Source organism: Apaloderma vittatum, unplaced genomic scaffold, assembly GCF_000703405.1.
Source record: "Apaloderma vittatum isolate BGI_N311 unplaced genomic scaffold, ASM70340v1 scaffold20305, whole genome shotgun sequence".
NCBI lineage: Eukaryota > Metazoa > Chordata > Aves > Trogoniformes > Trogonidae > Apaloderma > Apaloderma vittatum.
In genome coordinates this window covers 80911-95284 of record NW_009716009.1, presented here as the reverse complement: position 1 = coordinate 95284, position 14374 = coordinate 80911, and the positions used below count along the sequence as shown (strand labels likewise).

General features: G+C 37.9%; 1 protein-coding gene across 1 annotated transcript in view; it reads right to left on the bottom strand.

Annotated features, from left to right (window-relative positions):
- The window catches only part of CRIM1 (cysteine rich transmembrane BMP regulator 1 (chordin-like)), a gene marked incomplete at its 5' end in the record, with an annotated part of 91406 nt that overhangs the window by 33773 nt on the left and 43259 nt on the right, over positions 1–14374 (bottom strand). The window contains one exon of the mRNA XM_009869380.1: positions 557–685. Coding sequence (XP_009867682.1) covers positions 557–685 — 129 coding nt within the window. The remainder of the gene's footprint in view (positions 1–556; positions 686–14374) is intronic.

Sequence of the window (14374 nt, the reverse complement as noted above, 5' to 3'; positions counted from 1 at the left end):
TACCTTGGGGAAGAAACAGATGTTAAAGCCTGCGTAAACCCTAACTAAAGTATTATCTATCTATCTAAAATATAAGAATATGTTATAGATATAAAATGCTATACAGATACATTTGTGTATATCCAAACAATCCCCAACACCTAAGTTTTGAGGAAAAAAAGCTAAGTTGAAAATAGACTGTTTACCAACAGGAGTTTTTAAAGTGCACAAACCTAGATGTTCTTAAACTCTATACATACTCAGAGGAAAATGAAATGTGGAAGTCTTATCAGACATCTCAAAGTCTGAATGAATATTAAGTACCAAATTATTACCTTTTCTACCTAGCTGTTAATTTTTATCTGAAGTCAGACATGTTTTCCTCCAAACACATTTTAAGCAAGCAAACAAGCAATGTCAGAAATCAGGAACCTATTCTTAAAGGTGAACAACTGCAAAGCACATACATACATACAAAACATATAATAAACATTATGAATGGAAAAAACAGCATACAAGCATTTTCATATACAGCTTGATATAAAAGATAGAAGTCACCGTATTTCTGCATACTCACTAGTTTTGCACTGACAAGTGCGGCAACCGTTTTGGTCCAGTTTGAAGCTATAGATACAGTCCTTTTCAGTCAAAGTGCAGTTCACCAGAATCTCACAGGTGGGCGGACCTATTGTGATATATGTTGGTTCTGAAGATAAGAAAAAGTAAAACAAAGAAATTTGAGATTTTAACTGGAATATTTTAACTACATTCACGAAAAGGCATACACAATGCAAGAGTGAAGAATTTTTTTTTAATTTGTTTTGTTTCGAATTAATGAATATTCTTGGTACTTCTGAAACAATTCAAGAAACAGACTTTCTTTTGAAGTGAGGCACACTCACCACAAACAATGTAAAGTAGCATAAAAGTTTTGAAATACTGAAACAGGAAGAAATACTACATTCTTTTGTTCACTATGAAATCCTCTTTCCTGTATATGCAGTTTAAAATTGAATGTAAAATACTTTTGGAGAAAAGTGAGCAAAATAATTATTTCATCAAAACTTTGTGCAGGTACTTTGGAAATTGAGCAGAGCTTTCTCTAAGATGCAAATCAAAGCATGTGACTCAGTAGATCAAATCTTTCTCTGTGTGACTAAAATCACTTCTACCAAAATTTAAAGCAGAAGAGATTCTAAATACCAAAAGGGAATGTAAGATACACTGCCCATGAAGGATCTCTGGGAACCATTTAACAAGTCTATTCATTGAATATTACTTCTTACACTGTACTTTGCAGCTCCAGATTATGTTTTTGAAGTTGAGGATATTATTGCCAATTATTAGGTATTTATGAACAGTATAACACTTACTTTTGGACACCATTTAAATATATGCTGGAGTATGAAATGTTTTCAATATACATGGTGACCAGAAATGTTGATGTGTGGTAGTATACTAAGTTGTTAGAATAAACTAACATCTAAAAAATTATGGAAATAAGGAAACCTCAACACAATCATCATAAAATAGGACACAGAAGGAATGAAATGCCTGTCTTTTTCTGAATGACTCTGCTCTGTGAGACTACTCTGTCTTGTGTTTTTCACAGAACTTAAGAATTAATTAATTTATAGTTATGAGCATTAGTAACATTATACTAAGCATTCAGGAAACACGAATTGCTTTTAAAGAACTGTGAACTTTCATTTTACTGTTTTCAATTGTTTCAGTTTATGCTATTCCTCCATCTCAAGGAAATTACATTTTTCAAAATTTTAATACATGGATGAATAAATGGTGAAAATATGAAGAAACAGTACACTAACCATCAGGGCAATAAACCATAAAATGTTTTACACAAAATGCACATTTCATGGACTGGAAATGGCCGCATCTTGCCATCTCTCATCCTCAAATCAAATACACTGGAAAGGCAGATTTTGCCGTCCTTACTTAAAGGCAGCTAATCTACTCTCAGACTGAGGATAAAATATTACTCAACATTGATTAAGCTGTTAGAAGTATACACTGTTAACCAAAATACAAATTTCTGCACCTATTGGCTCCATGTCCAGCAGGCAGCTTTTGCAGCCATGCCCTTCAGTCAAGTGAAAATTATGCTATTACGAGAATGAGCTTTTCTGTTTTCATTGTCTCTTACAATTTTCAGCTTCTCCCCAGACCTAGTCTTCCTTCCACAACAGTTTATAGAGCAGATGAACATTTTTAATCCTTTTTAAATTTGGTTGGCTAAGTATAGATTTGCAGGGGAAAAAAGCGTGAAAGACCTGACAGTAAAATTAGGCGATTTCAAACTTATCTCAAAGTAATATTCCAATTTTGTGGCTTGTACAATTTTTGTAGGAAAGTAGCTATGCACTTTTTATGTATATAAAACATCACCAAATGTTCAAATACAAGTTGGAAATTTGCATAATGTCATCTGTGTTGCTGTAGACCCCTCAAATCTCTTCTAATTTAAATTAAAACTTTTCTGGATTTTTTTTTCTTAAGAATTTAATGCAGATTACTAGACTAGACGTCAAATGAGAGATTTTATAAATTTCTTTGGATTCTTCACAGCTCTGAGTTTGCACATGTAGTATGGGAGAGAAACCATAACGAGCGATACATTTTAGAATCCGTGGACTCTCAAACTAGACTTCTTGTAATCTCGTTGAACTCTGTTTTCAAGTTCATTCAGAAAACTATCCAACTAAATCATATTCATGTCTAATATTTAACATTTACAACTTCAACAAACCATTAGTCTGGGAATCAAGAACACGTTGATATATATCAATAGCACAATATATTCCAGAAACTCCATTAATTAATCTCGGAGAGTATAAACTAGTTTTGCAAACAAGCTGATTTTTAGCATCTAGTGCTTATTCTGAAAACCTCCTTCACTCCATTCTCTAATCAAAATACCCTAAACATGCAAAAGACCAGGGTATAACAGCTAGCCTGAAGCTACATTCAGGTTACTGCTCAGGCAGCCCAAATCCTACACCTCAAATGACAAAAAAGTCAGAGTAATAATACTTATACTCACTGGTAGTAAAACCCACTACAAATCGTATGAATCATTAGAACTACCTAAAGCAAAATTCACAGGAGCTGCAGAACTGAAGGAGTGCAGCCATCTGATTGCAGAACAGTCAGGTAAAACATGTAGTTAAAAAAACACTGAAAGCTGCGATTCAGGTTAGTATTAATGGTCTAAACAGTCTAAATGGCGTAAACTAAACATAGAGAGAAACTCCTATCACTGGAGTTCACCCCTCAACATAACTTGCAGGAATAATTTAATATCTAGGGGAAAAAAAACCACAAAAACCAAAGAACAGGTATTTGTCACATGTTTTTCATGGTCACTTTTCAAACTTATACTTCTTTTTAGTGTTCTTGGACACATCAACACAATTTTTTTGCCCCCTTGGTACATGCAGTAATGTGGCATTTTCCTACAAGGGACAAAATTAAACTGCCATTCTATTACTTTGAAAGGTTTTGGTTAGTCCTCTATTGACTGTGTCTTATTATCCTGTTATCTCCCACTTCTGGGTCTGCTCTCAGCATCCTCCATGCTTCCAGAGAAGCTTACAAATCTGTTTTTTCTCCCTCCTGTCCCTAAAGGTAAGCCCTGAGATACAGTAATTTTATATGCATGCCTGCTTCTCAATGAACTGCAAGTAGAGGACAAAAGAAAGAATTTCATTCCCTACCCCCACATGTGCAAAAATGCAGCCAGGGGGGAAAAAAAAAAAAAAAAAGAAAAAAAAAAAGTCAGCCCTTTTCACTTCGCTAGACAAGACTCAACAAATAAAGCCAGCTCTACCCTGCCAGGCTTCTGGCTATTTGAATAGGCAAGCAGTAGCTCAGCTTGAAAAATCATGTAGCACTGCCTGATCCGAGCTAAGCTTTCACTGCTGCTCTTGGTAGAAACGGCAGAAGAAAGAAAGATCCAGGGCACAAATGCACAGACAATGGGTGGGAAAAATGGGTGCCGCTTCTGTCTGTGTGCTTTACCAACAATAAAACTATACCGTAGAAAGAAAGAGAGAATAAGAAAATAAAAAGAAGGGGACTGAAGAGAGTCTGGGTGAAAACAATGGTTTTATTTTATAGAGCGCAGATTTTGCTGATGCCAAGCACTTATATAGAAGCTTAAATGCACATTTCTATTAGAATATCTTGCTTCCATATACTCTTTCCAAGCCTATTTCTATGCTGAATTTTGGTGCAGAGGATGATTAATTTGCCTGCGATGAAGTTGGTAAAAATATTTGAATTAATTTTTTTACACTGTCATTTACTTAAAAATAACTTCGAAACTTTTGAAATACACAGTGGGTATTTCGGCCACTGGTGGTCCATCAGTTTGACTGGTCCACTGAGAAACACCACAGCATGTGACCAAAACCTTGAATTTCATTCATCCCATTTGGAATCCAACTGCACATTTATGGCGAACAAAGGGAAGACAGTGACATCCAAGTAATGTCTGGAGCTAGCTTCATCCTTACAGAGTCTACACTAGCAATACCAACACAAAAACTGGTTTCCACCAAAAAAATTTGTCAAGGTGAAATAAGACCATATTTTCACTGGTATTTTTCTACCCAGGATACTTTTTTTAATATAAGCAAAACCACTCCCCATACCCATCTTTTCTGCTATTTTTTTGCTTTTTGAGACCTCCCACTTTTCCTGTGACACAGTCGATATTACAAAGAGTAGACATTTTCTTCTGTTAAAAGTGTTAAAAGCTGTGTATAGATATATATACACACACACACACAAGAACACAGCATGGTCGGTTTGGTCTAGTACTGTACTACACATACAGATCTTGTTATACATGGATGAGTACCGAGGTCTTATGATAATTCTCTGCTGAAATATTCAGAAATGGAGAGAAATAGGTGTATCCCTGTTTCAGTGAGACCAAGGGAAGAAGAGTTTGATCAATTAAAGTTATCAAAAAGAAGAGAAAGAAAACTAAAATTTACCATTGGTTGCCAAAGACTTAGAAAATAATATGAATCAAAACAAACAGAAAAAAATCGGAGAAAATTTATTGCAATCTTGTTGACTTATGTATATCTGAATGTTAAAAATGAATGGTTCAGTAAAGATTTCAGTTTTCCTTCTAACTTTGGTGATTTTATTTACATACTACTTTTGTTAATTTTAAAGAGAATTTTAAAAAAACAGTCCTCCTTAAAGCTTGTACCAGGAAGAAAACTCATACCCCTAATTTCCTATCATACCCTCAACTCTGGCCATTGAATTCATATCAGAAAACAAAGAAGGATTACAACTAACTGTACTACTGCAAAGCCACATGTGTTACGAGAGTGTCAGGCTTCCAGTGTTAATTTGTGTGAAGGAGAAGAGGGACCTGTATGAGCAGGAGCAGAGCCTGCAGGGGCAGGGAAGTGATACCTTCCCTCTATTTAGCACTTGCAAGCCCACAGCTGAAGTAATGTCCATCTTTGGACTCCTCAGTAGAAAACAGAGACACTGACCCAGCCCTGTGAGTGTAGCACAGGGCCACCAAGCTCATGAAGGGCTGGAGCAGGTGGCACACAAGGAGAAGTTGAGGCCAGGGCTTGCTCAGCCTGGAGGAGGAGGGATTCTGTTGTCTACTACTGCCTAACAGGATGATACAAAGATGACAAGGTCTGCCTTATGTTGGAGGTGCTCCAGGCTAGAATGAGAGGCAATGAATACAAGCGTCAACACTTAGCAAAAGTTGTTTTGTTCTTCCTTTTAAGCCACGTAGGTGGTCAAACTATAACAGAATCCTAGAAAGGTTGTGGGATCTCCATCCTTCAACATACTCAAAATTTAATTGGCACAAGGCCCTGAGATCCTGCTGTCACTGGACCTGCCTTGAGCAGGAGGTAGACTAGAAAATCTCTGGCGTCCCTTTGAACTTGCATGACTCCATGAATCATAGAATGGCCTAGGCTGAAGGGGACCTTAGAGATCATCTAGTCCAACCTCCCTGTCATGGGCAGGGACACCTCTCAACTAGATCAGGCAACACATGGGGACCGAGCGGGAAGAGTTTCACATAAACTCAGGATGTTTCCAGTGAAAGCAGCAGTCACCTTGATGGACTGTAATCAGGGAACTGATATTCAAAGATAAGCATTTAAATCATAGAATCATAGAATGGCCTAGGCTGGAAGGGACCTTAGAGATCATCTAGTCCAACCTCCCTGTCATGGGCAGGGACGCCTCTCGACTAGATCAGGCTACTCAAGGATCTGCCCAACTTGGCCTTGAACACCTCCAGGGAGGGGGCGGCCACATCAGCTCTGGGCAGTTTATTGCACAGTCTTGGCCGCTTGCCACCCTCGTACTGAAGAATTTCTTCCTAAGATCTAATCTAAATCTATTCTCCTTCAACTTAAACCCATTTCCCCTTGTCCTATCAGTGGACACTCTTGTAAAAAGTCCCTCCCCAGCCTTCCTGTAGGTTCCCTTCAGGTATTGGAAGGCAGCTATTAAGTCCGCCCGAAGTCTTCTCTTTTCCAGACTGAACAATCCCAGCTCCCGCAGCCTGTCCTCATAGCAGAGGTGTTCCAGCCCCTGGATCATGCTTGTGGCCCTCCTCTGAACACGCTCCAACAGATCCAGGTCCCTCCTATGGTGGGGGCACCAAAACTGGACGCAGTATGCGAGGTGGGGTCTCACAAGAGCAGAGTAAAGGGGGAGAATCACCTCTCTTGATCTGCTGACAACGCTTCTCTTGATACATCCCAGGATGCGGTAAATTTTTTCATTATTTCTGTATGCTTTTGCTCAGTACTGATTACCTTTCATTCATAATAAAAGTATGTTTGCCTAATACCATCTCTCTGAAATCTACTTAATGACTTAAAGAGTAGCTTTTTATTCTAGAAGAAAAATTTCTTCCAGGCAGTTATTACAGTAATTCTCTTGGAATTGTTATTTAGTAATAGCAACAACTACCTTTAATCAGTCTCATTTTCTGTCCTTTAACTTAATACACTACCCATGCTTCACCTCTTCGCAAGGCATTTCTATTATTGCTTGAAAAACACTTAAAACAAGCTCTTTGCTTTGTTTCATTTGGAACGCAATATTTTAATTAAAAATAGTTTTTGTTTCACACTTTCATTAATTCTGTGTGAGGGAAATACCTACTTCAGGCTTTTACTTCCCTACTTAAACCAATTTTGTACACTATTGTGTTCTAAGTTTTTTCTTCTGCACATTGTTAAACATAATATTGCTAAACATAAAATTTAAAAGTAAATAGGGAACTTCTATTGCTGCCGCTAATGAACAGGACCATCATGTATCTTAACCAAAAAGTACTAGACATGTAAGGGGTATTTTACACTACTCAATTGTTCCAGTTTTTAAATTCCACTTGTAAATGTTGCCCTGTTGCTACAGAATAGGGAAAAAGCTATCCCCATTTTAATTAGATTACTGTATTTTTCCTTGCCATAAATGAATGACAAAAGTATGGACCACACACTTGGGTTAAGTTAATTTGATTCAAGGACAGTGATAACTCAAGCGAAGTATATAGAGGAGGCCTTACTTCTCCTCTTCATTGTCTTCGTCAGTGCTCCGAGTGCAGCTCTACTCAGTATTACCCTATGCACATATGACAAAAAGTGAGTGAGTCCTATCAACGTTTGGTGTGAAGTATCCCAAATGTATCACAGTATTATTTGCAAATGCCGTAACAACAAATCACAACCCTGTGTGGGCTGACAGCAGTCTCTGTATACACATTCAACAAAAACAGGCAAACAGGGAACATCTTGGACCCCAGAGCTGCAAACATGCATATATATATGTATATGAAATGTTTTCCTTGCCTTGTATTTTTATATAAAAGTTTATCTGTATTCACGTTAAAAAAGCATTTCCAGCCAACATCACACTAACAAAGAGGTTTCAATATGCATCATAGAAACAGATTTCTTCATAAAAACTATATTGTAAGCTCTATAGAGATATCACTACACAGAAGTTGAAAATTATCTTTTGAGATCCTTTTTTGAATATCCAAACCACCATCAATTCCATTGTAAGACTGCAAACTACCGCATGAGTATCTATCTTTAACAAGGAATTTAGGAGCACAGGCCTTAGAAATTCATTGCCAAATAAACAATTTGTACATCAATACACAAGAAAAAAAAATACATCCCTGGAACTCACCAAAATACCACTTTGTATGTTATTTATATTTTTTAAGTATTTGAATATTGACTATTACTGTAATGCTTAAGAACAGTTTCAGATGTTTGCTTTCACAGTTACTACATAACAAAAATACAGTATACTCTAATCAAAATAGTTTGAAGAGTTATTTGGAGACTTTTGCTTATGCAACTGGAAGATAAAAGTTGCCAGTGATTTCTTCTCATGTATAAGAAAAACACTTGAAAAAATTTTTTAGAAAAAGCATACAAAAATAATTTTTATTTTTGAAAGATCAAGCTATAATCAAGACAATTTTAACTCATGGGTTCATAGCAACAGTAACACATGAACTTTTCAAACACTCCAAACTGTTTTGCAGCACAATGAAGCCATCGGGCCTAAAAATAATCCTAAACTTAAAGATGAAGACGATATAGTCGTAACTGTAGAATGGGAAGTGGGATTGTACGCTTCTTCATTCAGTGCTACAACTCCCCAACCTACTCTTTCATATTCTTAATCTTCTAATGTGAATCATTCTATAGTTTAACTAAAGGCAGTCAGATAAAGTAGATTCATTCCTTGTGCATATTGTTAAAAAGGCTGGAAGATGGAAACACATTTTCAGTAGGTAGGACAGGGAAGCTTTGAATCTCCCTGTCAGCACCATTATGTATGTTCGACTTACCTTTAGACCAGCAGTATTAATCACAAAAAACCTCAACCCTTTTCAGTATTAATGGGAAAACAAAATAACTCCAAATTCTGTCCATATTACTTATAGCAGTAATGAACTATGAGTTTGGAGATTTTTTGTTGTATTTTTTCTTTGTTTATTTGTTTTTAGGAGAGACAACAGTAAGAAATTTTGTATAAAGGGCTTATTGTGCTCAGTCACAAATTTTAAAAAAATAACAAAACACAAAGTCTCTTAAGTTTACACGTTTAAACTACAATGATTTTTATCCCCAGAGAGAACAACTCATAAAATAGCAGCGCATTTAGATTCTGCACTGATTGGTCTTGGGATATTTGGAGAAAGTGTTGCCATGTACAAAGAATAAGCCCAACAGAAGCGGATTCTAGAAAGCCTAACATTTCCTTGGGGGCATGAAATGAAAACCTCTTCTGGGGAAGGAAGGAAAAACGAGCCAAAATCATGTTCTGCACGCGGAGGAAGACCTGTAATATCAATAATAAAGAACATGCCTGTGTTTGGGGAAAGTGAAATAGCTCCCTCTTCTGTAGTATTTTATAACATGAACTACCTCTAAAAGCGTTAGGATGTTACGATCCTACAAACCAGCACCAACTGACTTAAAGAAACATAGTGTCAATGCATTCAAGCATTTACTATTAAATATTAAGGAGAAAAAAAGGGAAAAACCCTCAAACCAAAACCCAGTAGCCTAACCTTTTACTCAATGCTTTGTGACAACTGGTTAAAAAGCAGTCCTGAAGGGTGTGCTGCTCAACAGCCTTTCATTTGAGCCTGCATACTTGTTTGAGTTCTGTCTGCTGTCCAAAAAAGTTAACTGCAGCCTACTAAGCAGCAGCATGTGTGTTTACTTAAGCTTCCTGTAAAAACATTCATATCATTCCAAGAGTGACTAAATGTTTTCCATCCTCATAGTTTGCATTCCAGCCTTCCCCGCCCCTCTAGTTCATTACATGAAAAATATCAGTCCTGAGTCGTGGGCAAGAGATTTCCTTCCTGGGTCTGAAATACCTAATGCCTTGCAGGAATGTTTTTCCCAGAACTTAGCTATCTGTGTTAACTATCAGGCTTCACCAATTTAGGAACACATAATTATTTATAAAACTATGCCAGGACTTGATATAATTTCCTAATGTCACAAGTAACTCTGAAAACATATTCACTAATATTTCCAAAACCACAAAGTTCAGTTTGGCAGGGTTTTGTTTCAAATTTTATTCATATTGTCAACCTGAAATTACTTAAATATTCATCTTTCCTCGAAAGTACTACAATTGAAGACTATTTTTATGTGGCAAACTGAAGAACCAAAGCTGCATGGAGGGGTTTTCTTTTTTGCAGCGATGCAATCAAAAGGCTCGCAACACTTTCCACTCTCAAGACAAAAGCTAAAAAGTTGTGTCTGTCATAATCCATTCTTCCAGTGTTCAGTTCAATGGGCATGTATACATTTTTTTTTGCTTTTTTGGCAATTTTAGTTGGAGTGACGCTAAGAAATAACCACCTTTAGTAAAGCAGGATCAATTTAGCCTAACAAGAAAAGTCCAAATAGATTAAGAAGGCCATTTGCTTATCATTACTAGGTGAAGATACAGCAAACACACTAAATCAGTGTGCATCTGGGGCAAACCTATGAATGTTATAAGGACTCAAAAGAATTAATGAGAGGATCCATGAGGTTCTTTATAATGAAACATCCTTAGTTTCACTGAGGTATCTATTCATTACGATTCTTTTGTTATTTATCCTTCCAGTAATCTTCCAGCGAACATAATGATGAACCACTGAAACCTAGGAAAATGTTATACTAGTACAGTCTTCCTGACTTTCTTAAACTCAGAAAGACTTTCACTGGCAGTAGGTTTCATTATACCCTGGATGGTGTGGTTCAACAAGCTCAGCTGCCTTGTCTAAAACCACTATACTAAATCACGATCTGGCAAACGTAAGCCCAATTCTCTACAGCACGGCGTTTGCATTCCTTAATTGACTTTGATGAAAAGGCTGGTTGAGAGCTACAGCGCTGCTGTCGAACAATAACTTATACTTCACGCTCTAAGGAGACCTCTGGGCCCAAATCCTGTGCCGGTGAACACTGCTCACTACCACTGACTTCATCCTGAATGAATCAAATCTCTTTTCACTGGGCTCTGCTGCCTGTTTTTACTTAATGAAGTGCTGGACACGCTAAAGGAACTGAACTGAATTACATCGCAGCTAGAGTTTGGAGCCTTTTACTGATGAAAATGTTAATTTCTTTTTGTGAAGATAAAGTGTCAGCCCTAATGACAGCAAAGTAATGTGGGCCTTATTCATGAAAATCCTCCGAGGGGATTTTGTTTAACACTTAATTTCTCATTCACAGCGTATGCTGGCACTGTGCCACCTGTACCTGAGGGCTCACAAGCAGAGGGATGTACTGTGGGATAACCAATTACTGTGTTACCAGTGGGCTGGGCTGCAGCTTTCCCTATGAATACCCTGAGCCTCTGAGAGATAGAAGGGAATAGCCGTGACCATGGACTTTTCCTAAGGGACTTTTTTGGTATCAGTGCCAGTGCTAAGCACTTGTATTTATTATCTTGTCATGGAAAGAAAAAAAAAAACAAACAACAAAACACCACACAGGTGTTTTCATCCTACTATCCTACGCAATATTTAGTTGCTACGAACACGACTGGTATTCCAGTTTGCAGATGGCTCCCCACAGATGCCAGTGCCCTGAGGGAAACATGGTTAATTCAATCACCGTAGCTTGTTAGGTGTTATTCATATGCTATTACATATTGATGCTAAATAGCTATTTTAAGCTCTAGCATTAACTTTTTTGGAGGTAAAACTCACTAAAAATGGAATTGCTACTTAAACCACACCAATCTTAGAAAACAAGTAACTGTTAGCCCAACCGAGAAGAAGAAAGCAGCAGTACTACCAGCAACCTGCTTGCCAACAGACCTGGTTACTGGCAACGGGACAGGTACACAGATCAGCTCCCATGAAGAATCTGAGTCTAAAGACGTGTAAGCACATAGTAAAATTTTGCAGTCCCTTATGGCATTTAAAAAATCACTTTCTCCCCTCTACCTAGCTGTCTGTTTTCATTAAATCGGTAGAAATGGGTTCTCTCTGAGAATTCCTTGTGCTGCAAGAAGCCATTGGCTCTAAAACTGTGAGGAAAGCACAGAGGGCCAGTATGATTGCCTAAGCCTTGGCTCTTAATGAAGACAGTGTACAAAAAAAAAAAGAAAAAACAAACTAAATAGATAATAGATTAAACCAACAAAGGCAAATCCCAAAGAACCAATATCATTAAAGCAGCCATAGAAGCTACATAGAAGCATCCATCAGAAGCTTAAAACTAATTCTTTGTGTTGGATCCTCAGGACACGATGGGCCTGCTTTTCCCAGATCTCACCAGTGAAATTAAATGACTGCCTTGAAAAGCTGCATCAACTGCAGAGCTTGAATGTGGGGACAGGCTGACGAAGAAAGGTCTTCCCCTCCACACTGAGCTGTCTCAGCGTGCCTCTATCTCTGGCCTCATGCCTTATCGGTGACCCTTGCTTTCTGCCTTCCACCCCCTCCCCACCTCAGAAACATTCACCAGTAACCAGCCCCCTGCTCACAGCTTGGGCTTTTTATCTGTAAACCCCTTGCACAACCCTCAGGCACTGCTGTCATAAAACTGGCAAGAAATGACAGGGGTGGACATACTGTAACAAGATGTCTTGCCAAAAGTTTCTGATCACTTTGATGTTTACTGAAAAACACAAACCATTGCTACATATTGGTGAGCCCCAGACAGCAGTTGTCCAAACACCAAAAGTGACTTTTGAATTACTATTAGTGCTTTCAGTTATGTATATAATTTCCTGGGAGAATCTTCTTTCACTGAAGCTGAAAATACAAATGGTGATGCCATGAATGCATCAGAAAGACAATCTTTGTCCTGATATGTCGCAGGAGGAATTTCGTTTTCCTCAACAACTTTCTGCTTTCCTCTAAAACACATCTTTCCTCTCCCAATTCTATTCCATTCTTTCTTGTTCTATCCTTTTCCTTGCAACAACCTTTTAGCACCTGAAGACAACGTCTTCTCATTCTGACTTTATCATGTTCTGCTTAAGCCAGACCAACCCAGTTTATTCAGTCTGTTTTCCTAGGACATTTTGCAAATTTTGGACTGTGCTCATAGCTCTCCTGACTCTTTCCAGCTTACTTCCATCTTTTTGAGAGGAATGATGTCAGCTAGGGACATACCCACCATAGGAAAGAGAGCAAAAAGGATTACTTCAGGTCTTGCAAACTGTACTTTTGATCATAATTTCAGTATGGTGTCTGCTTTCTCAAGACTCTGTTAATCCACGTTCAACATTTTCTATCCCCTTAATCACCAGACTTCTTCCAGAGAGCTGCTATTTAACAGTTACTCTGGTTCAGGACTCATGAAGAATGTCTTCAAGTGCAATGGATTATATTTTCCCTTGCTCAGTTTGGTCAACATCTTTTTGCCAACTCCCTTATTTAAAACAAACATATGAATTCATACTCTGCTCTCCGAAATGCTGGCTGCCCTTTTTAGCTTTGCTGTCTGTAGACAAATTTAGCTTTGATCTGAGCTAGAGAAAACATGAAACAGAGCTGGACACAGCACAGATACTAGTGGATACCAACTACAATGCAACTCACGAAATGCTACCCACAGATTTGAAGACTAAATCCATATACAAACCGATTGTACTGGAGAGTTACACCCACACAGACCCCTTTTCTCCATACACCTACCCCATGTTCCCATCTCTTTCTTCTTGCCAATCTCCCCAGGGAGCTTCAGTGCAAAGCACCTCACTCACCTTCCCCCTTCCACCAGCAGCATCCGTAGACAAGATTCAAGAATGGAAGGGATGAAGGGGAGGTGAATAGTTACCCTCTTCTCCAAGTCCAGCAAACTCCAGGCAAACATTCAGAAAATTCTACATTTCAAACTATTTTGGCTGTCCAATCAACACTGGAATGTGTATCACGTGGGCTACATACACACTACAGGCTATACAATATGGATATGTATACAGCAGCATGTGAGGAAGCATTAGAAAGGGCTTACTGTGGAAAATTGATACAACTCAAACCTCTGTGGTAATATTACATATCACAATTGCTACTCCTTCATCTCCAGTTTAGAAAACTGTGAACAGCTACTTCTGTATAACTACAGTTTCTATAATCCTTGCAACTCTGGTTTTCTCACTGCTGTAGTAAGGACACCAGGACTTTTTTTTCATGAGCGAGCAGTATGTTCTAGTTTGCTCTGAATTTACTGTGTTCAAAGGCTGAATATACTTGTGTGCTGACATATTACATTGATATTTCAAGAACCTGTGTTCACAGAATTTCTACTACATTGTATTTGATTTCTGACCACAACATTTTTTGAAAATGTAATCCAAGAACAATTTAATCCTTATG